Here is a 22528-nt window from a genome sequence, read left to right on the forward strand (position 1 = left end):
ATTAAAAACTGTTTCTGTCAGGGGTTTACTAACCTGAGAACAAAATGGTTTCTCCCTTTTAATGCATATCTCATGTAGGGCTTTGAAATAAGAATCGATAGAAAAACTATGCATTCGTCTAACAATCAAGTGGGAGATGGCAAGGAATTGGCAGGTCCAGAGAAACGGAGGTCAACCGGACTGCACAACTTACTCAACCATTTTTGAAGATGTTCTCAATCTTTTTTCCCCACACATAGTCTCCTCTTCAACAACTATTCATTTGGAGGACACCATGCAATTGCATTATGTCTTTAATTGTAGAATTAGCCTTTTACAATAAAACTTAAAATAGTCTAGTAAAAAAAAAAAGCTGACCCTCTTTTACTGCAGCATTATTTACAACAGCCAAGCTATGGAGAAGCCCAAGTGTTCATCGATAAACGAATGGATAAAGATGTGGTGTGGGTACACGTGCGTGCACAGACACACACACACACACACACACACACACACACACACACTGAAGTATTACTCAGCCATAAAAAAGGACATCCTGCCACTTGCAACAACATGGATGAACCTAGAGGGTATTACGCTAAATGAAATAAGTCAGAGAAAGACAAATACCATATAGTTTCACTTCTATATGGAACCTAAAAAAAAACAAAACAAATCAGACTCAGATACAGAGAATGAATTGGTGGTTGCCAGAGATAGTTGTGAGGGGGACTGGCAAAATAGGTGAAAGGGATCAAGATGTACAAACTTCCAACTATAAAATAATTAAGTCATAGGGATGCCATGTGCAGCATGGAGAAAATAGATAATAACATTCCATTAACATATAAGCCCACATAGGTGTTAGTTGTGGGAGACAGTTAGCTCAAGAGAAATCTAAGGAAACAGCTAACCCACTCTGTGAACAGGAACAGTAAATAGAAGAAGTGAAGCTCTGAAAAGAAAGAAGACTAACCCCAGAGATGCTAGTTAGCGAAGACCACTAGGGGACTGGAAGAACATGGTGGCACTTATACACTAAACCCATTGGTCCCTGTATTTGCTGACATCACTGCTAAAATCATCAGTGTCAACTTTACTACTGCTAGAAGGATTCAGATAGAAGATGTCTGAGAAAATATATAGGAAGGTAAAGTTAACTGTGCTTAAGAACAATTATGGAACACTACATCAAAAACTAAGGATGTACTATATGGTGACTAACAACATAATAAAAAATTTAAAATAAAATAAAATAAAATAAAATAAAATAAAATAAAATAACAGCTATAAAAATATCAGACTCTTCAGATCAATGTTTAGCCTTGTGTTTTCAGTTTTTTTAAACATAGATGAAGGTCCAGTGAGTCCCAGAACAGCTATTCTAAAAACCAGCAGATACCAAGCATCCTTGCCCCTTAAAAACAAAACAGAAAAATACAAAAACAAAACAAAACAAAAAAATAATCAGCTGTGTTCCCTACATTCTCCCCCTCTTATCATAAATCCTTCCTGCATTCATCTCTGCCAAACAAGCTTTTATACCCTTTGCAGCATGGTTTTGTTCCTAGGAAACCTAGTAAAATATTTATAAATGATTCAATATTGGCAGCAAGAATCCTCTGCAATGGTGGAAAGGTCAAAGCTTTCACACACACCCCAATATACACAAAGCCCCCACTTGGAAACTATACCTACAATCCACAAAAAAAGCAACAGACTCAAACTGATTCCATGTGGTATTTCCCCCAACAAAAGATTAAAAAACTAAAGTAGAGTATTCAACAAAGCAAAATTAAGTGGGTCCCTTCACATAAAGTAACCTATGTGCGTTTTCCAAAGTCACCTAAGTTCTCCGTGCCACTGAGCCTGGACAGCTCCCTCTCCCAAGCACTACTGGCTGATCCAACCCTTCCACGTCCTCAAACTCTCCACCCTACCCTAACCCCCTGCCATCCTCCCACCTCTCATTTAGCCTTTAACCTACACTACCTGGCCTCTGACACTCTCATTAACAGAAATTGTTCAGTGACCTGACTGTCACAGTGGAGGGATTCTTGCCCATGTCTGACACCATTACTTCCTTCCATGAGGAGCCATCCTGGGTTTCTGCAGCCCTCTTTTTCTAGTTATCACCTCTCCCCTGGATGGTTAGTTTTCTTTCACTGCTGGATCCTTGAACAGGGATCCTCCCTAAGGTTCTGCCCCTGGCCTTATTCAACATCCCATCTTTTCCACTTCCACAGCTCAAATTACCACCACTGTGTTCATGGTCACCAAATCCACCTCCAGTCCCAATCTCTATACCACAGCCCTCTCTAGACACACCTGCCTGCTTATCCCACACCCTCTGCAAGGTCAATGTGGCCAAAATGGATGGCTCTGCTCCAGTTTCTTCCATTTGTTTAGTAATCCCACAATGAATTTCATCAACCAAGCCCAAGAGTCAAGGAAAAGGTAAGCAAACAAAAATAACAAAATGATCAAGATGTTATAAAAATAGGTCAAGTCCCCTACTCAATGGAAAAAGGATCTCTGAGGGGATTCTGTTATTCAACACAGAAAAATTTATGAGCAAAACCATACAACACAAATATGAACAAAAAGCAAACAAAGGCTGTAATATTAACATACAATGAAGTTTAGAACCAAAATAACAAAGGCCAAAATACTAATTACAACTATGTTACCACTGGTGAGACAAATGCTATATACTAAATAATGCAGCAGATAAAAGATGCAAAACAAAAATAATAAGCAAATTGATCAAAAACTTTGTAATGGGAGACTAATGCTATTACCAGACTAATTGGATAGACTAAGAAAATAGACTTGAAAAATGTAATTAAGAAGTCTCAACAAATGAACTCTGGATCCTACAGAGAATACATCTTCCTTCCAAGTGCAGACGGAAACCTAGAATAACTCCCTCATTCGTAGTCCCAGGGACTAAAGCAGCAGGGAATAGATTACCACATCCATGGACTAATTTGAACTTTTGCCAATGGGCAAGAGAAACTGGCTCCCATTGCATTAGGCCCTGGGGACCAGCAGGAGTAGAGGGTCACAGCAATAACTGGCCAACAGGTCAACCCAAACACTGTTCTGCCCGTGCCAGGTCCCCAGCTTACGATCCATTCAACTACAGGATTTCACAACTGGAAGAGACCTTGAAAAGGCCTGGAAGAAACCAAAGCCTGGAAGATAGGGTGCTACATCTACATACATTGACACAAGGGCAGGAGCAACTGCTGCTCCGTGGTCAGGGACACGTGAGAGTCCAGAGCCAGGTCAAGGCTGGCTCACCAGGATGCCAGCTATAGGCAGTGACCCACCCACCCGGTGTGTGTCTGACACCCAGAGGAGAGTGGTTTGGTTTTTTTTTTTTTTTTTTTTAAGATTTTATTTATTTATTTAACAGAGACAGAGACAGCCAGCGAGAGATGGAACACAAGCAGGCGGAGTGGGAGAGGAAGAAGCAGGCTCATAGCAGAGGAACCTGATGTGGGGCTCGATCCCATAACGCCGGGATCACGCCCTGAGCCGAAGGCAGACGCTTAACCGCTGTGCCACCCAGGTGCCCCTGGTTTGGTTTTAAAATAGCCCCCTCCTTAATTTACAAAATTACTTTCAATAACAATCACGAAATAAAGACAAAACCGACGAGGAAAAAAAAGACTCAACAGCAAACATTGTCTTTATTAAATTTTATGTAACCATGTCAATAAATTTTTGCACAACTATTTATTCAAACATATTATACCATAACAGTTTGAACTTTAATCCTTTGGTCATTGGCTGCTAGGATACTTATGTCAATAACTGTCAAGAAACTAGTAAGTGGGGGCACCTGAGCAAGAGGCAGGTGCTTAAGCAAGTGACTGAGCCCACCCAGGCACCCCAATTTTAAGATTATTATTAATCTAGCCTATGTACATGCCTGGACATGCTAAATGTCTTCTATCTAGAGTACAGTACTTATTTAAAATAAAAGTATGCTCATTTGAAGCACATGTATTATATACATATGTATAAAATCTTTCAGAAGAAATAATAACCACGGCAATTATTTAGAACTTAGTTCAACTGAAGACTTTCTGAGGGAGACTATCTTTATTGCCAACATTGCCTACAGTTCCTGGTGCACAAGGCTAATAAAAACCGTTCAGGCGGTCTCATGTTCGCACCTCAGGCAGGTCACTCCTGGGTCCTGGGAAGCCTGTGGGATCTTGGGCAAGTCACGCAACCTTTTCTTGTTAGTTTCCTGGTCTGGGAGGTGAGAGCACAGGCTGGCAGCAGTAGCTCTGCCTGGCCCATGCCTCACTTCCGACCTCTCCTTAGGAGGTGCAGGTACAGATGTGGGAGCCCTGGCTCTCTAGCCTGGGAGCTATTTGCACCCCAAAGTGAGCCTAAGAGGACGTGCCGTGGAAATGAAAGTATAAATGGGCCAACCTCTTGAGTGATGGCATGGTCCACCTACGGCTGGGGAGAACACACCTGAACGCTGCTCTCACTCTCCTGGAGCTCCCCCCTCCTATTTTTTTGGAATTTATGTATTTATTTGAGGGAGAGAGAGTGCGCGCATGCAAGAGAGAGCAGGAAGAGTGGGGAGCGGCAGCAGAGGCAGAGGGAGACGCAGACTCCCTGCTGAGCAGGGAGCCCAATGCCGGATTCTATCTCAGGACCCTGGGATCACGACCCAGGCTGAAGGCAGATGCCCGACCGACTGAGCCACCCAGGCGCCCTGTAGCTCCTCTTTTAGGAGGCTGAGGACCTGGGCTCAAAAGCAGAAGGGGCTACACATGTGTTCTCTAAGTCCTCTTTCTCAAACCTACCCAGAAAGCTAAAGAGAACTATGGGGAAAGGGAAGAAAAAAATAGTAACAAGAGAAATAGAATCATAAATGCAGAGGTCTTGCTTTCCCACCACCATATCCCCAACACGAAGCACAATGACCGGTATGTACTAGGTATTAAAAATAAATCTGATGAATGAACAAATTTTAAACTTCAACTGATATAAATGACTAATGATGCCAGCAATCACATTAAATCCCAAAGGCACCTGCATTTGAGGGCAGACATCAATCTGTTAAATCTGAAGAATTGACATTAAGAGCATTTAACTCAGCAGCCCCCTAGTGAGAGTACTTTATATATAAAAGCACATCAAAACCACATAATACATCAATTTTTGAGGCTTAAGTAACTGCTTTGGGGGTTCTGCACTGTTCAAGAAGCAATTAAGTGTGAAGGCAAATCTTAGAACAACACATTAAGCCAAGTCCTATTTTCTGTGCAATTCTGACCTTCACCTGTACAGCAAAGTCATTCGGCCAAGATTTTGCATTTCCTATTGGCCAGAACTGTGTTCGGTGCTGGGAGAACACAGCATAAAACAGACAGACTTTGCTATCAAGGATGATACAGCAGAGCTGGAGAGTCAGAGACACAAAAATAGATATGATGCACTGTGCTAAGTACCACAACGAAAGAGTGTGCAAAGCTGGGGCATGGGCAGGGGTGGCTCAACCTCTAAAGGGTGAGGATGCAGGACAAAGGAGAACATGCTGGAGAGGCAGGAGACCTGAGCCTTAAGAGACAGGACTGACCAGGTGGAAAAGCTTCTGTAGAAAAAGAGAGCACTCTAGGGAAAGTACTGTGAGTCAAGGCCCGAAGGAGTACTCCCTGCGCCAGAATGCAGGATGAACAGGGACATGGGGAGCTGGGACAGTCAACCCGGGAGAGAAGGAGAACAGCTTCATGTGTCTTATTGAAGACAAAACAGAAGTAGCAATGTCACTGAACAGGGACTAGCATAGCGCCTTGACTACTTGTGGACCCGTCACCTCCAACAGTCTAGATGGGAGGGAAATGGGTGTGGAGGCCGGCAGTCGTGGTAGAAGTGAAGAAGGCAGAGCCTGAAGCTGTGCCATAGAAACCACCTACTTGACAAAACAGATCCGGCTTAAAACCCCATGCCAATCCCCCCACATTCCCTCCTCAGCCCTCTGGTTTTCCATCCTGGTCTCAGAATTTCCCGCCTTTCCCAGGATCATCAGGGAAGGAGGGGCATGATAAAGTCAACCACCCTGCAGAAGTGGGGAAGAAAAAGAATCATGTGAATTTCCCTTAAACGTTTAGATCTATTTTTTTTAATGTTGTTCACTGTGACAAATCAAACCAGGAGACAAATCAAACAAGCCAGGAGACAAATCAAACAAGAATTAAAGGATGGAAACTGACCACTTGATAGAGAACCAGATCTCCCCATAGCAGAGGAGAATTGTAATCTCAAGGAGCAATAGGACTATTGCATGAGGTACCCAGAGTATCAGGTTCATAGAGACCAAAAGGGGAATGATGGTCGCCAGGAGCCGGAGAAGTAGAGGAACAGGGACTTGTTTCATGGACATTAAGTCTCACTACTCTGGGAAGATGAAGAGGGTTCTGGAGATTGGTAATACAACAATATGAATGTATTTAACACTACTGAGCTCTATACTCAAAAATGGTTAAGATGGTAATTTTTATGTTATGGGTATTTACCACCATTAAAAAGAGCAATAAGCCTATCTAATAGGTTACGGAAGATGGGATATACAATATCCATGGTGCATTACATTCTGGACATTTTCACATTTATAACCTCACTTAGCTACATGGCAAGCAGTCAAGGAAAGTATGCTTCCCACCCAACAAGTGAGGAAACACAGGCTCAGAGAAATTATGGGTGAAAAGTCATTCAGCTAGTCACTGGTGGAGCCAAGACTTCTAGAGTAATTTTCGTTTGCCCTTTTACTTGACCTAATTACCTTCCCTCTCTGGCAATTCAAACAAAACAAAACAAAACAAAAACCCCATAGTTTACACTGCTAGTTTTTCCATTGCCATTTTTCCAGTAAATACTTAATAATTTAAAATTATCCACGATAACCTCCGGCAAATACTAAAGTTAATCTTAATCAGGTTGCTGCAAAAAGAGAATGTTTGTGTTTGTTCCTTAAATACACTCATCCTACTCAATTTGCACATTATTTTTTAATCCCCCTGAATGCAATTCAAAACCTGGTTGTTTTTAACTCAAATGATATGTAACAAGCTTGGTGAGAGAGTTATTGCCAAACATATAATCTAAAATGCAAGTGACAATAACATCAAAATCCATAAAGCACCCAGCCAGGCACTGTTTAAAATGCTTTATACTTAGGGCTTCAGAGGGGAGGGGGGTGGGGGAATGGGATAGGCTGGTGATGGGTGGTGGGGAGGGCACATATTGCATAGTGCACTGGGTGTTATACGCAACTAATGAATCATCGAACTTTACATCAAAAACCAGGGATGTACTGTATGGTGACTAACATAATATAATAAAAAAAATTAAAAAAAAATAATTAAAAAATAAAATGCTTTATACATATTAACTCACTTAACTAATCTTCACAATAATCCCATGAAGTATGCACTGTAGCTTGGGGATGACCATAAATGAGGACCACCTTCAACAGAATCCCCTGGAATGTTAGTTTCAAACAGAAATCAGCCTTGCCCCAGACCAAATAAACCTAGATTTTTCTTACAATGTAAGATTTAGAAACAGTGAGCCATAAACAGACACATGAAAAAATGTTCAACATCATTAGCCATCAGGGAAATTCAAATCAAAACCACACTAAGATACCACCTTACACCAGTTAGAATGACAAAAATTGACAAGGCAAGAGACAATAAATGTTGGAGAGGATGTGGAGAAAGGGGAACCCTCTTACACTGTTGGTGGGAATGCAAGTTGGTACAGTCACTTTGGAAAACAGTGTGGAGGTTCCACAAAAAGTCAATAATAGAACTACCTTATGACCCAGCAATTGCACTATAGGGTATTTACCCCAAAGATACAGACGTGGTAAAGAGAAGGGCCATATGCACCCCAATGTTCATAGCAGCATTGTCCACAATAGCCAAACTGTGGAAGGAGCCAAGATGCCCTTCAACAGACCAATGGATAAAGAAGATGTGGTCCATATATACAATGGAATATCACTCAGCCATCAGAAAGGATGATCACCCAACATTTGCTCAACATGGATGGAACTGGAGGGGATTATGCTAAGTGAAATAAGTCAAGCAGAGAAAGATAATTATCATATGGTTTCACTCATATGTGGAACATAAGAAATAGCAGGGAGATCATTAGGAGAAGGAAGGGAAAATGGAGGGGGGGGGAACAGAGAGGGAAATGAACCACGAGAGACTATGGACTCTGGGAAACAAACTGAGGGCTTCAGAGGGGAGGAGGTGGGGGGATGGGCTAGCCCAGTGAAGGGTATTGCATGGAGCCCTGGGTGTTACACGCAAACAATGAATCATGGAACACTACATCAAAAGCTGATGATGTACTGTATGGTGACTAACGTAACATAAAAAACAAAACAAAACAAAACAAAACAAGAGAAGAGAAGAGAAGAGAAAAAAGAAAAAGAAAAGAAAAGAGAAAAGAAAAGAAAAGAAAAGAAAAGAAAAGAAAAGAAAAGAAAAGAAAAAGTGACCAATTGATTGGGGTCTCACCAACCAAGTGACCTTTATACGCAGGCAACAGGGAAGGAGAAGCTCAGCACAGCCTGTGGCACGCAAACATGACAAGAATGACAAACTGAGGGCAAAAGTAAATATCACCACAGATAGTATTTTGCGAGGATTCCACAAAAATGCACTGGATGGTTTTTAGGTACATAAACCTTGGCAAAAAGATTTTAAGACAATTCACTTTTTAGTCAGAGACTATCTTTAGTCTCACAAGTACAGTAGAAGTTACTACATAACTACAGCACTCCTGTAGAACTCAACCACAGCTCTCTTCTCTTATAAACAGTATCCCATGGGTGTATATGGACCCATCTGTATGCTGTTCTATTTTTTTAAAATACTCAATATATTTTCAGGAAATAAAAACCATAGGAGTTTCTTTAAAAAGGCTAGATATTATATTTTCTAAAGATTTTATTTTTAAGTAATCTCTATACCCAACATGGGGCTTGAACTTACAACCCTGAGATTAAGAGTCACATGCTCTACTGACTAAGCCAGCCAGGCTCCCCAGTTATTATATTTTTTCTAATCATAATATCTCAAAATGTCAAAACTCATGAGGTCCCTTAGCACAATAGTTCAAAAAACAATTTATCTTCAACTGCTATGTGAGAAAACATTTGACTGCGAAGAATGTTAAATCAATATTTTCCAACTATTTACAGAAGTTTTAGGATTTAAAATCAAAATCTGCAAGTTTCTTATAGTCTACTATGCCAAAATCCTTAAATATAACGGGTTGATTTCTGTAAGACACTTTACTCTCTCACAAATCCCAACACTGTATTAAAAACAGCTTATCTAATTAAGTGTATGACATATGATAAAGTATTTTTGAAACATTGTGGTGTGCCCATGTGCCATCCAAAGAAAATACTAGCAAATGGACCACAAAACTAGGAATGCATGATCCGAAGATATTGGAAGAGAAACACATGAAAGTATTGTCGGTTGCTGACTGACCACCTCCAGCTGTCTCTGCATTTTCTCAAAATTCATACGATACTAAAATCCTTTCTCTACAGCTGAGTCTATGACTATTACACTAAAGATTAAGGGCACTATTAAATGCATGACAGTTCATCAATACTAATTCAAATGTGATATCAGAATATTTTGTTATAGTGACTAAACTCTTTACAGCTCCTTATGGGCCAGTTGCTGCTTTTTATATGTGGGAATCACAAGAAGCCTCAGTGCAAAGGGAGAACTTCCCCATCAAGTAAGAACGGCCTAGATTGGTTTACCAGGGGATTTAATAAGTTCCCAACATAGGCACGTGTTCATGTGTAGGACAAATGAATTATAAGCATTAAGTAAGAATTTCAGGGTGTGCATAAGTGTGAATACGTTTACACAAAGTGGTGGAAGAAAACTGGTCAAGGCATCAGTAGGAATCTCCCATTACATTTATTTTTTGCTTTGGAGTTCCACGACTTTATAATCTCTACAATGCTTGGCTTACAAATATGCCTAACCCACATCAAGACCTCCATATAGAGAATACCGGTGGTATGGTAGACACACACTCCCTCCCTCCTATATTTAAAACTATATCTCTTGTAATGTCTAAGCTTATGTAGTGAACAAAACGTTATAAAAATACAAGTAGCAATGAAACTGATGACTGGTAGCAGGCAAAACAGTAATACCGAGAGAAGTGAATGTCTCTGTCTGCCCTGGGCATAGTCATTATATGAAATAATTAAATTCACTGATACATCAATACTAGAATGATTAAGAAACTCTAATTTATAAAAGTAACATTAAAAATTAATATGAGACAGTTTTAACAAAGATGGAATACTAGGGAAGTAATTACAATACTACTCAGCAAATAACCTTACTGTCTCAAAATAAAGAGCTCTATTTTTAAACTTGCAGGGCTTTGGTAACACGTTTCATATACTAGACAGTAATACTTTCAAGACCACCACCCTTTCCTGGAATACAAAAAAGGAGTAATATTTTAGATTGGATAAGAATATTCCTTTCTATAACTGAATCTACGATGAAGTATTCAAATTAAATGTGATAGACAGTATTCCTTAGGGAGAGTCAAAGCACAAGCCAAATGGCCAAAAGCTGACTGTCCAGAACAAGGAAGGAAAGAGGAAAGGAAGGGGGGGAAGAAAGAGGGAGGGAGAGAAAGATACAGACTCTACATTCACCACTCAATAACATTCTAGTTCTCCATTTGCACCAAGGATAAGGTTTTCACCATTCTGTGGTCAAGAATCTTCACTGGTGTTTGGTTGCAGAGGGAGGTCTCAGTGAGTTTGGTGTGAACTTACACCTGACTCTGTTCTCTCCATACAGCCAAAAGCAGCCGCCCATTTCCTGATAGAATGGTGATATAGACGTGCACACTCGAACACATCTCAGTTATGCTCTCAGTACAGCATGCTTGCCAGTAGAAGTTGCAGACTAGAAAAAATATACAAAAGCCCCTAACACCCTAAATCTGCCTTGTTATTCTTTAACCTGCATGTTCACTCCTTGTGTACTCAGTCCCTTGCACAGGGTAGTACTCAAGTAACTTTCCTTCCCCCGCCCTCCCATTACAGCTTATCAACTGAACGTACGAGCTCCCAAGTAAGTGGCTAGTGAGCAACACGAGTTGCAGAAAGGAACATTAGTGATCACTAGGAGATTTTCAGCTACCCTTTGGACACAGTATACCTAATACCACATCTTGGGTTATACACGTACTCTCATCAAATTCCTACCAGTCTAAGACGTACAGTACTATAGTGTCTGCTTACTGAGTCAAATATCTTGGAATCAAACATTATCTCAAGGTAGAGAAAATCTGTCAGAAGCTGGGGTGACTCTCTGGTAGAGCCGGTGCTGCTGCCACCTTGCTGCTGGAAGATGGAGACAAAAAGATAGCTCCACACCTTCACGACTAGGCCAACAGAGGTCACCATATATACCTCTGATCCCCTGCGGTGGGGTAATACTGAGGTAAAGGGAAGTTTGTGCTATTTTGAGGTCAATGACCTTGCCCTAACTCACTGTTCAGTAGAGTTTAAAAAAAAAAATCCTCCAGAATATGAGAAACAGTGTCACCCCCTTTTCTGCCCCCAAAACTGGACCATGAGGACCAGGCTTGTCTATTCCTCCACCCACTCACGACTTCCCATCTAACCACCCCAGTGACTTATGCTTCTATAATGCTACAGCCGCACACCTCATCTCGGACAATTACAACAACTCAAGTCTGCTCTAAATAGCAGAGTGTGCTGGAAGGTTCTCAAGCACAAATACAATACTGTTACTTGAGCTTTACCAAGCTTCTCCTGGCTACACCTAACCCATCTCCAGTAGCCTAGCTTCTCACAGCATATCATCCATGTCCCTGCTTGCTTCCACATCCTTGCTGGAAAGACACACATTCAGCTTTTCTACGCCTCTGCACCTTCACATGTGCCGTTCCCCATACCAATGATGCCCTCCCCACATGAACCACACCTTGTCTTTCAGGCTGACCTCTAACTCCTCCTCCAGGCCAGCTTACTGATCACCCACCTGCAAGCTTGCCCCTCTTCTGGCTGCCTCACCCTGCAGTGCAGCCAAGCACCCAGCCCCAATTCAGCAGGCTTGATAAAAGGGGACTGAAGTACATTTCTTTTTTTTTTTTAAGATTTTATTTATTTATTTGACAGAGATAGAGACAGCCAGCAAGAGAGGGAACACAAGCAGGGGGAGTGGGAGAGGAAGAAGCAGGCTCATAGCGGAGGAGCCTGATGTGGGGCTCGATCCCAGAACGCCGGGATCACGCCCTGAGCCGAAGGCAGACGCTTAACCGCTGTGCCACCCAGGCGCCCCACTGAAGTACATTTCTGGTATATATCAAACACTGGGTTAGAGATGGTGCTAAGTCTCATTGCTGTGATCAGTCTCAGTGCTGCTGAGGTCTGAAGTCAAAACTGGAATGGGTCAGATCAGATAGACTCTGTTCTTTGGAGAAAACCTAAAGCCGGTGGCTCCAAAGTAGAAGGTAGGAAGAGATAATCAGCTTACATGTGTGTGCACCTCCAATAAGTGAGATTTAATGACCTTTATCGAATAGATTGGCACTGGGGCCCCCACATGGTCCTACGTAATACGGTATGAAGGAAAGCTCCCTAAGCAGGAGAGAGGGAGTTGGGGATGCAATGAACCCCTGAAAATTGATATGTGGAAGCCCTGCCCCCCAATGCGATGGTACTTGGAGATGGGGTCTCTGTGAGGTGATGACATGGAGATGAGGTCATGAGCATGCGGCCCCATAACAGGCTTTTTGCCCTTATCAGAAGGGATACCAGAGAGCTAGGTCTCTCGCTTCTCCATGTGAGCACATGGCAAGGCAGCAGCTGTTGTAAGCCAGGGAGAGGGCACACACCAGAACCTGACCATGCTGCCACTAATGGCCTTGGACTTCCAGTCTCTAGAACTACAGGAAAAATCGTGTTTATTATCGTGAGAGAATGTTGTCTAAGCCACCAATGCTATTCACAGTGGCCTGAGAGGACCAACGAGGAGTGATAGCGGTACCCTCTCCCGTCTGTTCGCTCCACTTATTACTACATATTTCCATTTCTGTATCCAGTTAGGTGCGTTTATGGAGTAATTTAGCTTATTTCAGCTCAACTACCCTCCCAAGAACAAATGGCTTGAGAATCATGCAATGAAACCAACCACAGGGGGCGCCTGGGTGGCTCGGTCATTGAGCGTCTGCCTTTGGCTCAGGGCATGATCCTGGCGATCTGGCCACCTCGGACTCCTCCGCTGGGAGCCTGCTTCTTCCTCTCCCACTCCCCTGCTTGTGTTCCCTCTCTCGCTGGCTGTCTCTTTCTCTCTCTGAAATAAATAAATAAAATCTTAAAAAAAAAAAACCACAGATTGAAAATAAGCAAATAATCAAAAAGAACGATTTCTCAACATTTGCTGCAACATGGACGGCACTGGAGGAGATAATGCTAAGTGAAATAAGTCAAGCAGAGAAAGACAATTATCATATGGTTTCTCTCATCTATGGAACATAAGAACTAGGAAGATCAGTAGGGGAAGAAAGGGATAAAGAAAGGGGGGTAATCAGAAGGGGGAATGAAGCATGAGAGACTATGGACTCTGAGAAACAAACTGAGGGCTTCAGAGGGGAGGGGGGTGGGGGACTGGGATAGGCTGGTGATGGGTAGTAAGGAGGGCGCGTATTGCATGGTGCCCTGGGTGTTATACGCAACTAATGAATCATCGAACTTTACATCAGAAACCAGGGATGTACTGTATGGTGACTAACATAATATAATAAAAAAACATTTAAAAAAAGAAAGAAAGAAAATAAGCAAATGACAAGGAAAAAAGCTGAACTGACGCTTCTCTTCCTAATAAAAGCTCTTCAAATCCATTTTACTAGGCTAAACATTAGAATAATTAAATCAAATCAGATGAAGTCACCCAAAAGTATTCAAAACATTCAAAATTATTAACATGGATTGACATCCAGTTGTTAACTGAGAACCTTGGTAAATGCACGTTGAGTCTTGAGCTAATAACTAATGATAGTAATATATACACAGATACTTAATATACATATTAAAGTTTCATGGTAGAGTGTTTTACTAATGGGACATGCGATCAAAACAGTCTGGAGACCAGGGACATAAACCTAGAACTTCTATGAGAGCAATAAACCCACTCTCAAGTGGACGTCTTCTCTCAGGCAGTCCTGAAACGGAAACCAGCCAACGCTCCTTCGGAGTGGCAGTTTCTGTATCAAATACCAAAGATCCATAAAATAATTCTCAGAATGACCAACAACATCCCAAATTCAACCCCACATCCTTTTTTAACTGTATTTAATATAAAAGAGTAAGTGTAGCTAAAAACCTACAATTCAAGTTTTGACGAGCTGGCTTTAAGAGAAAAGGGTAGGTCAGCATTTAAATGATCAAATCCAACCTCATGGATTTCAGGAAATTTCTCTGTAAAACATCCCTGCATGTCTGACCCCAACAATGGTCAGACCTCTCCTTTTGTTCTCTGTAAGCATTGTCCCTCTTAAAAGGGATGCTGATGAGCATTTCTGAGTAAGCTTTTGCTGTCTGTTGAGTGACTCAGCCATGAGTGGAATAAACACTTAGATGCTACTTTCTAGAGGACTACACAAAAGCTCACGTGACTAAACTCTGACCACAGAATTTTCTGCATTCACTTTGCTACCTACTTTTCAACTTCTGTACAAGTAGGTCAGATGTTATGCAAACAGACTCTCCGTGTTGCCATCTGAGGGAACGCTGTTTGACACCCAAGGAGTAAGTATTCTCCCATCTAATTAGCACAACAAACATGTCAAGAGATGGGTCCGGTCTCCTCAGACCATCATCCCTTCAAAACCATGTCTGTCTCCAGCAAAGGACCCAAACATTTCCCAAAGCACCAACACAAAGAGAGGAGTGTAGTATTCAGTTCCTATTCTCCCAGACACTTCTGGTTAGTTTTTCATATATTTTGAGGTAAGTTTGTCCTTACAGAAGAGTCACAAAAAATAGTACAAAGAGTTGCCATATGCCCTTCCTCCAGTTTCCCCACAATGCTAATATGACCATAGCATAAAGATCAAAACAAATAATATTGGATGTCACCTACCTCAAAAAAATTACTACAGCAAATATGAGCATAACACTGACACAATACTAATCCAGCTATATCATTTATTCAAAGTTCAGTTTTTCCACTAATGCACTTTTTCTGTTCTAAGATCTGATTCAGAACTCACGCTACATTTATTTGTCCTAGGTCCTTAGTCTCCTCTAATTCTGGTTCAATTTTAAGTTGTTTTTCACAAATCCTCATACTCAATTCTTTTTATTGGTAAGAATCAGAAATGCTCACAAGCTCACAGAAGACAGTAAGACTTAATAAAATTTGGGAGTAGGGGAGAAAGGAAATAAGTTACTAGCTAAAACTCTCAAGCCAAATGCCTCTACCTACTTTCACCAATGAGAATGGCATAGATGTGTCTTTGATCAAATTCAAGGTATACTCCATATCCATCCATATAAGGGTCAACTTGATAAAGAAATTACCATGTGAGTCTGTTCTCCTAGACATTTGCTATTTCCGTAGAAACATCAAATACAAAACTGGCCCAAGGCTGACACGATTTTCTGTCTCCAAAAATACACTTCAGGAAAGCTCATGCTTTCAATGGTTACCTGAAATACCGTGCTAAACGTCCCTGCCTCAAAAGCCTCATCCAAGGGTGTAAACCTGATAATGTTCTAATTACAAGAACCTTCTGTGGCATCAGTTGCTGCTGGTTATGTACAAATCAAGGACGCCCAACATGCAGTGATATTCATGTGCAGAAAATACCCAAGCCTGGTTTGGAGATTAACCAAGTGTATTTACCTCTAAACTAAAAGTGAAGAAATGAATGAGTGAACGGTCACTAAGTGAGGAGATGAGATTCGCTTGACTAATCATTTCACTATGTATACACACATCAAATCATGTTGTACATCCTCAATATATGCAAATTAAAAATATATAAATAGATCAATAAAAGCAGCATACATAGTACATCTTGAAGCAGTTTTGAGGTAGGTAACAGGAATGCTTTCAATAGAAATTACCCTTTTTAAAAATATTTTATTTATTTAGTTGAAAGAGAGAGAACGAAAGAGAGCACAAGAGCACGAGCGGGGGGCGGCGGCGGATGGAGAGGGAGAAGCAGGCTCCCTGCTGAGCATGGAGCCTGATGTGGGGCTCCATCCCAGGACCCTGAGATTATGACCTGAGCTGAAGGCAGACACTTAACTGACTGAGCCACCCAGGTGCCCCAGAAATTACTCTTGATGAGGATTTTTATGTATTTTACTTTTGCCAAACTTTTACAGGAATAGCTGTCTCAGATATGCAAACTTTGGTTTTTCAAACTATAATCTTCATGTGAACCAAAGGGAAGTTATGATTCTTACCAGGACCTTAATACTGTTTCTGTTAAGTTTTAAGCAGCTTATGTGCTATGACCAGATGCTACCTAAATTCCTCAAGCTTTGGAAGACAATCATGCGTCCTTTCAGCACTCAGTAACATTAGATCTAGAACAATATATGTCATCTGTCACCACTATTCACGCACAAACTGCCATCTGAAGATTCTGAGCCCTTCAGTCCTTAAGACAAACATGCCCCCTCAGACAGTAAGATCCCAGCACAATACTGTAAAACCTCAACACTGTAAAACCTACCACATGGTGCTCAATTCCTTTTTCTAGAAAGGCAACATTCTATTTTACACTTATCTTAGCAAAAACAATATTAAGCAATTTTCCTTTAAGACAAACCAAGAAGAAATGCAATAGCTTGACAAAGCCCAAGTTATTGCTTTAATGAAGATTTTTGTTAACTAGAACTCCCACCTGAAATGACTCATTCAAAACTGAGTATCTGTAAACATGCCCAACTTGCTTTGAAGACCTCATTTCAAACTGCCTCACAGCCTGAAACTCACTATTCCAAATGGCCTGCTGATAATCACATAAAAAGACTGCATACACCTGATCTTGATTGAATCCCTTTGCTCATTCCTTCGATCAGTAAATTTCAAGGTATTTTCTGGAAAAAAAAATTTGACTTTAAACATTTTTTAAAATTTAGATAATACAAAATTAAAGATTCACCACAGGTTGCTCTAAATAGCAGGCTTTCCATAAGCATTTAATATTTAAGTTAAAACACTAAAGAGGAAATGATATCATTCATATGAAATGTCCAGAACAGGGAAATCTACAGTGATAGAAAGGAAATGAGTGGTTCCTCAGGGCTGGAGGACAAAGAAGTAGGAAGAGGGCAGCTAAAGGGTATGGGATTTCTTCTGCAAGTGATGAGAATGTTCTAAAATTGTGGTGATGGTTGTACAACTTTGAATATACTAAAAATCGTTAAATTGTGGGGCGCCTGGGTAGCGCAGTCATTAAGCGTCTGCCTTTGGCTCAGGGCATGATCCCGGCGTTCCGGGATCGAGTCCCACACCGGGCTCCTCTGCTGGGAGCCTGCTTCTTCCTCTCCCACTCCCCCTACTGTGTTCCTTCTCTCGCTGGCTGTCTCTGTCACATAAATAAAAATAAAATCTTTAAAAAAACAAAAAACAAAAAAATGTTAAATTGTATACTTTAGGTAGACAAATTACATGGTATATAAAATATATCTCAATAAAGCTATTAAAAATATTTAATAGGAGGTTGTACACCAGAAAAAAGGGATCTTGTTAGGTGGACATATACACAATACTACATATGTATGTACATTACAATATTCCATTAATTACTTCTCATTTCTAGAGGGTGAAGAAGAGGGTGATTGTCTTCATAACTAAGGCCCTAGAGAAATCAATGCTGAGGAGAAAAAGACCCTGTCCTATTTCTTCACAATTACAATAATCCAAATTCACTGGCTTCAATAGTGTTCTAAAATTGACTTACACCTACTACAGCTTCAAATCAATCACTGGTGTTATTTTCAGTGCCAAGAACAAGAACAAGGTTTAGAGAGACATCTACTGACATGGGGCAGACCCTCCCAGAATTTCAAGGAATTGCTTGGGCTTTGGAGTTACCCTAAGGGCGCCAAGGCCACAGTCAACTCCAGCTGTGACCTTACTCCTACTCTCCAGGCCCAGCCTCTTTATTGGATACATGAGTTGAAATATTAACCCTAGACTTTCAATGCCTGTCCTGAATTGTACCATTCAACCCCTCACCAACCTTCCCTAATACCTGACAACCACGTCCCTCCTTAGCAAACTCTGATCCCTTTTCTGAAGTCAAAATGCCAGGTACCCATAAAGGCAGTCACAGTGCAACTACCATGATCCAAGGCTCCGAGCCAGAGAGGGTCTGGGGTGGGGAAGGCCAGTGAGAAAACCAGCCTTCTGAGGTATATCGCAGCCACAAAATCAGTACCCTTGACTCCTGGGTCTGTCCCACCTGGTCTTTCCTTTCCAAAAACTGATTTAGAAGTAAACAATCTGGGGGACGCCTGGGTGGCACAGCGGTTAAAGCGTCTGCCTTCGGCTCAGGGCGTGATCCCGGCGTTACGAGATCGAGCCCCACGTCAGGCTCCTCCACTATGAGCCTGCTTCTTCCTCTCCCACTCCCCTGCTTGTGTTCCCTCTCTCGCTGGCTGTCTCTGTCAAATAAATAAATAAAATCTTTAAAAAAAAAAAAAAAAGAAGTAAACAATCTGGGATAAATACTTCATGCCCCTGCCTCAAAAAGAGAAGAAAGTTAAACCTTTCTCAAGAAAAATTAAAAAAAAATAACTTATCAACTCCCTTTTATGAAAATATTCCTTTGAATAGTTTTATCAACTTTTAGCAAATTTTCATGGCCAAGAAAAAAAGTGTTATTAAAAGAATTAATATTTTTATAAGACTTGACTTCCGCAATATTAAAGTATGAAAATAATGTGGCTCAATGTTTTATAAAATCCTTAAGCTTTAATGCCAAGAAGTTGTTTTTTTTATTATAATAATACTTTTTATTATATTATGTTAGTCACCATATAGTACATCCCTGGTTTTTGATGTAAAGTTCCACGATTCATTAGTTGCGTATAACACCCAGTGCACCATGCAATATGCGCCCTCCTTACTACCCATCACCAGCCTATCCCAGTCCCCCACCCCCCCTCTGAAGCCCTCAGTTTGTTTCTCAGAGTCCATAGTCTCTCATGCTTCATTCTCCCAATGCCGAGAAGTTTTATAATCAGTTCCTTAATAAACTAGAATTCACATTAACACTAGTAATTCTCCTAAACATAGAGTGGAGGGAAGCAAATACTCAAAAGCCATTTTACAAAATAGCAAGGGCCACATTTTAATTTCTTAGATCCTATGCAGTGTATTCTGAAACTTATGTTCACAGTATAAGCCATGAACACAGAAATTGTATGAATTTTAACATTTAATATATATTTCAACTAATGCAATTATATTCGTATACAAGACTTTAAATAGAATAGCTGGTATCTACTTACTTTATTCCTAGCCAACCCCACTGTATATTCCCATACTTATTCCTCCCCCAACTCCAAAAAAGTACAAATGCAACCATACAATAGATAGCCACTTGAAAAATCAGATAATAAAATCAGCCTCTCAAAAGTCAGCTTTTCATCTGGATTACAGAACAAGTAGTGAAGCCACATTACCAAGGCTCTTAAAAATCTTCACCTTCCATATGGTAGAAAATGTAAACAAAACAAAGACCTTTATTTTCTCAACTGTAAGCATGCTTAAATGGACACCAAAGTCAAAGAAATTAAGAGGAATTAAGCAAAAATACTACTCAAAAACTTCCTAAAATTTAAAAAGAAAATTTTTCAATTCTGTATCTTTATATTGTGTGTGCACTAGCTTACACATTCACTAAAGTGTATCGTATGGTAAAATATATAGTATAGTACTATATAAATTTCTTGAACCCCAAAATCAAGAAAAGAAAAAAGAGACAGGATATAATCTCTTTTAAAGTAACCTTTCCATCTTTTTAAAAACAATTGAATAGAAACACATATAAGGTATGAAGAAATGGAAGCGTATCGGCAAAAAAGGATTCCAAACGGTTTTAAGTATATTCACAGAGTTGTGCAATCACCACCTCAGAATGAAACCCCACATACAGTCGCAGACACTCCCACTTCTCAACCTCTTCCCGCTTCCCTAGCCCTAAAAGTCACTTATCTATGTCTCAATGGATTTGCCTCTTCTAGACATTTCCTGTAAGTAGAATGAGGCCTTCTATGTCTGGCTTCTTTCACTTAGCGTAATGTTTAAGTCTCACCCTTATTGTAGCATGTACCTATATTTTGTTCCTTTTTATGGCCAGTAATATTCCATCGTATGGATAGGCCACATTTTATTTATTCATTCACCAGTTGATAGACATTTGGGTTGTTACACTCTGGGGCTATTGTGAATAATGCTGCTCTGATCGTCTGTGTATGTGTGTTCGTGTGCACATAGGTTTTCCTTGATCTTGGGTAGATACACCTAGGAAGATTGGTGGGTCACATGGTAATTATATATTTAATTTTGAGGAACTGCCAAACTGTGTTCCAAAGCGGCTGCACCGTTATTCATTCCCATCATCAGTGTATGGAGGGCGCCAATTTCTCCACATCCTCGCCAACACCCAACGCCTGTTATCTTTTTGATTAGAGCCATGTGAGTGTGTGAAGTAGTAACCCACTGTGGTTGATGCTCTGTATTTTAAACCAAGCCCACCCATTCTTGTGTGGGACCTCGGCTACTCTTCTAGGCTACACTTTTAGGTGAAGAATATGCCCCAATAGTCATTCTTAAAATCCAAAATAAAGCCAGGGTGATCTAACACTCCCTTAATAAATGAAGGTATCACCTCCATATAAAATGCACCATTATTCTACCACAAACTCTATCAAGCTACAATCATGCCCAACAGCCAAACCTTTCTCAATAAAGATGTCAGGCTAAGCAGCCTATGTAAGTGCTAATGCTGTAATGAAATACTTAAACATGCAACGAGGTTTTACCCAGAGCTTTCCAGAAACACTGGATTGGAATTCAAGCTTGTCAATAATCTATGTGTAACCTGATCATTTAAATCGTCTACACCTGAGCATGGAGTTCTGAGGCACACACAGAACTACATCCTCTGAAGTCACTCACATAAAGTTGTGTAAGTCTGAGAGTCTAATGAAATTTGAAAAAATACTAACACCCATGCCTAAAGACCTAGCTTCGCACGGCAGAAAGAATTTGAGCTGCAGTAGTCAGGGAAGGCAGGTGCTACTTGCAGCTCTGTTAGCAGCTGTATCACCACAGGTACATTATTTAACATCTTTCTATCTCCGTTTCCTGATCTGAAGGTAATGCCTTCGAGAGGTACGAGGATTCCTTGATCCAGTACAGCTAAAGCATCTAACACAGTAGCCAGCAAGAAAAGTAGACACTTAAATGTTAGTGGAAAGATGGATGAAAGCTAACTCTGGACAAAGTTTCCCAGCAAATAAAGACCTCATAACCAATGTCGGGGACCACTTAGGGCTGAATGTGAGTCCTTGTGACCTGTGGGATTCCTTTATAAAGCACTTCCCCGCATTATGGTGTGCAAATTGATAAGGAGAGCTATCATTTGGCTTAAAACAGGACTAGGAGGAATTCTTGGGAGGGAGCCCAGGGATGAAAAGATAAGAGACCTCATTTTTGTCAGGGACACAAGACTAAAAACTTCCTCAGGGCTCACAGAGAGCCTGAGCGCAGAACAGATCCCACGGAGAGAAAGGTAAAGGCTGTATTCACATGACCCCATTGGCAGCGCAGGTAGAGACTGCCGGGCTCTAGGGGGACGGGGGAAGGGAAGGGGTTGGAGGAAGAGAGAGGGGTGGGGGCTGGCTAGGTGTGTGGAAAAGCTGCCAAGAAGAAGACATACCCCCTCCCAGCTGTGAATTAACTGTCCTTGCGTCTCTCAGCCGCCTTCCCCTACCTGATCTGGTTGTCACGGAATTTGTTGAGATGCGGTTGGTTGAGGTAAATGGTGCGGGCTGGTGCCTCCAGCTGGTCTCCAACAGACGTGGCCCGGGACATCTCATCCTCTGCCTTCTTGTAGCCCGAAGAAGGACGAACAGGTCCTGCAGAGACGGGGCGCGGGCAGAAAACAAAACACAAAGAAGTCACGCCAAGCAAGAGGCAGCGAACACGGGCTGCGGGCTGGCGGGCGGGGACCAGCTGGGAAGGATGCTCCGGGCGCCGCTGGGCCCGCCTATGTACCTTGGCTCCCCCTGGAGACCTGCCGCCGCAGCTGCTCACGGCTCCGCCCCGCCCCCTCCCGCGCCCCGCCCCCGCCCCGGTCCCCTGGGCGCCGAGGAGGGAGCCTCTGCCGCCGCCGACTCCGCCCCGCCCCCTCCTGCCCGGCTGCAGCGTGAGGCCCGGCT

General features: G+C 41.5%; 1 protein-coding gene across 1 annotated transcript in view; it reads right to left on the reverse strand.

Annotated features, from left to right (window-relative positions):
* The window catches only part of ATP8A2 (ATPase phospholipid transporting 8A2), a 479733-nt gene extending 457506 nt beyond the window's left edge, over nt 1-22227 (reverse strand). The window contains exon 1 of the mRNA XM_026493019.4: nt 22081-22227. Coding sequence (XP_026348804.2) covers nt 22081-22181 — 101 coding nt within the window. The 5' untranslated portion in view covers nt 22182-22227. The remainder of the gene's footprint in view (nt 1-22080) is intronic.
* Nucleotides 22228-22528: the final 301 nt, after the last annotated feature.

The sequence above is a fragment of the Ursus arctos genome, unplaced genomic scaffold (assembly GCF_023065955.2).
Source record: "Ursus arctos isolate Adak ecotype North America unplaced genomic scaffold, UrsArc2.0 scaffold_10, whole genome shotgun sequence".
NCBI classification, from domain to species: domain Eukaryota; kingdom Metazoa; phylum Chordata; class Mammalia; order Carnivora; family Ursidae; genus Ursus; species Ursus arctos.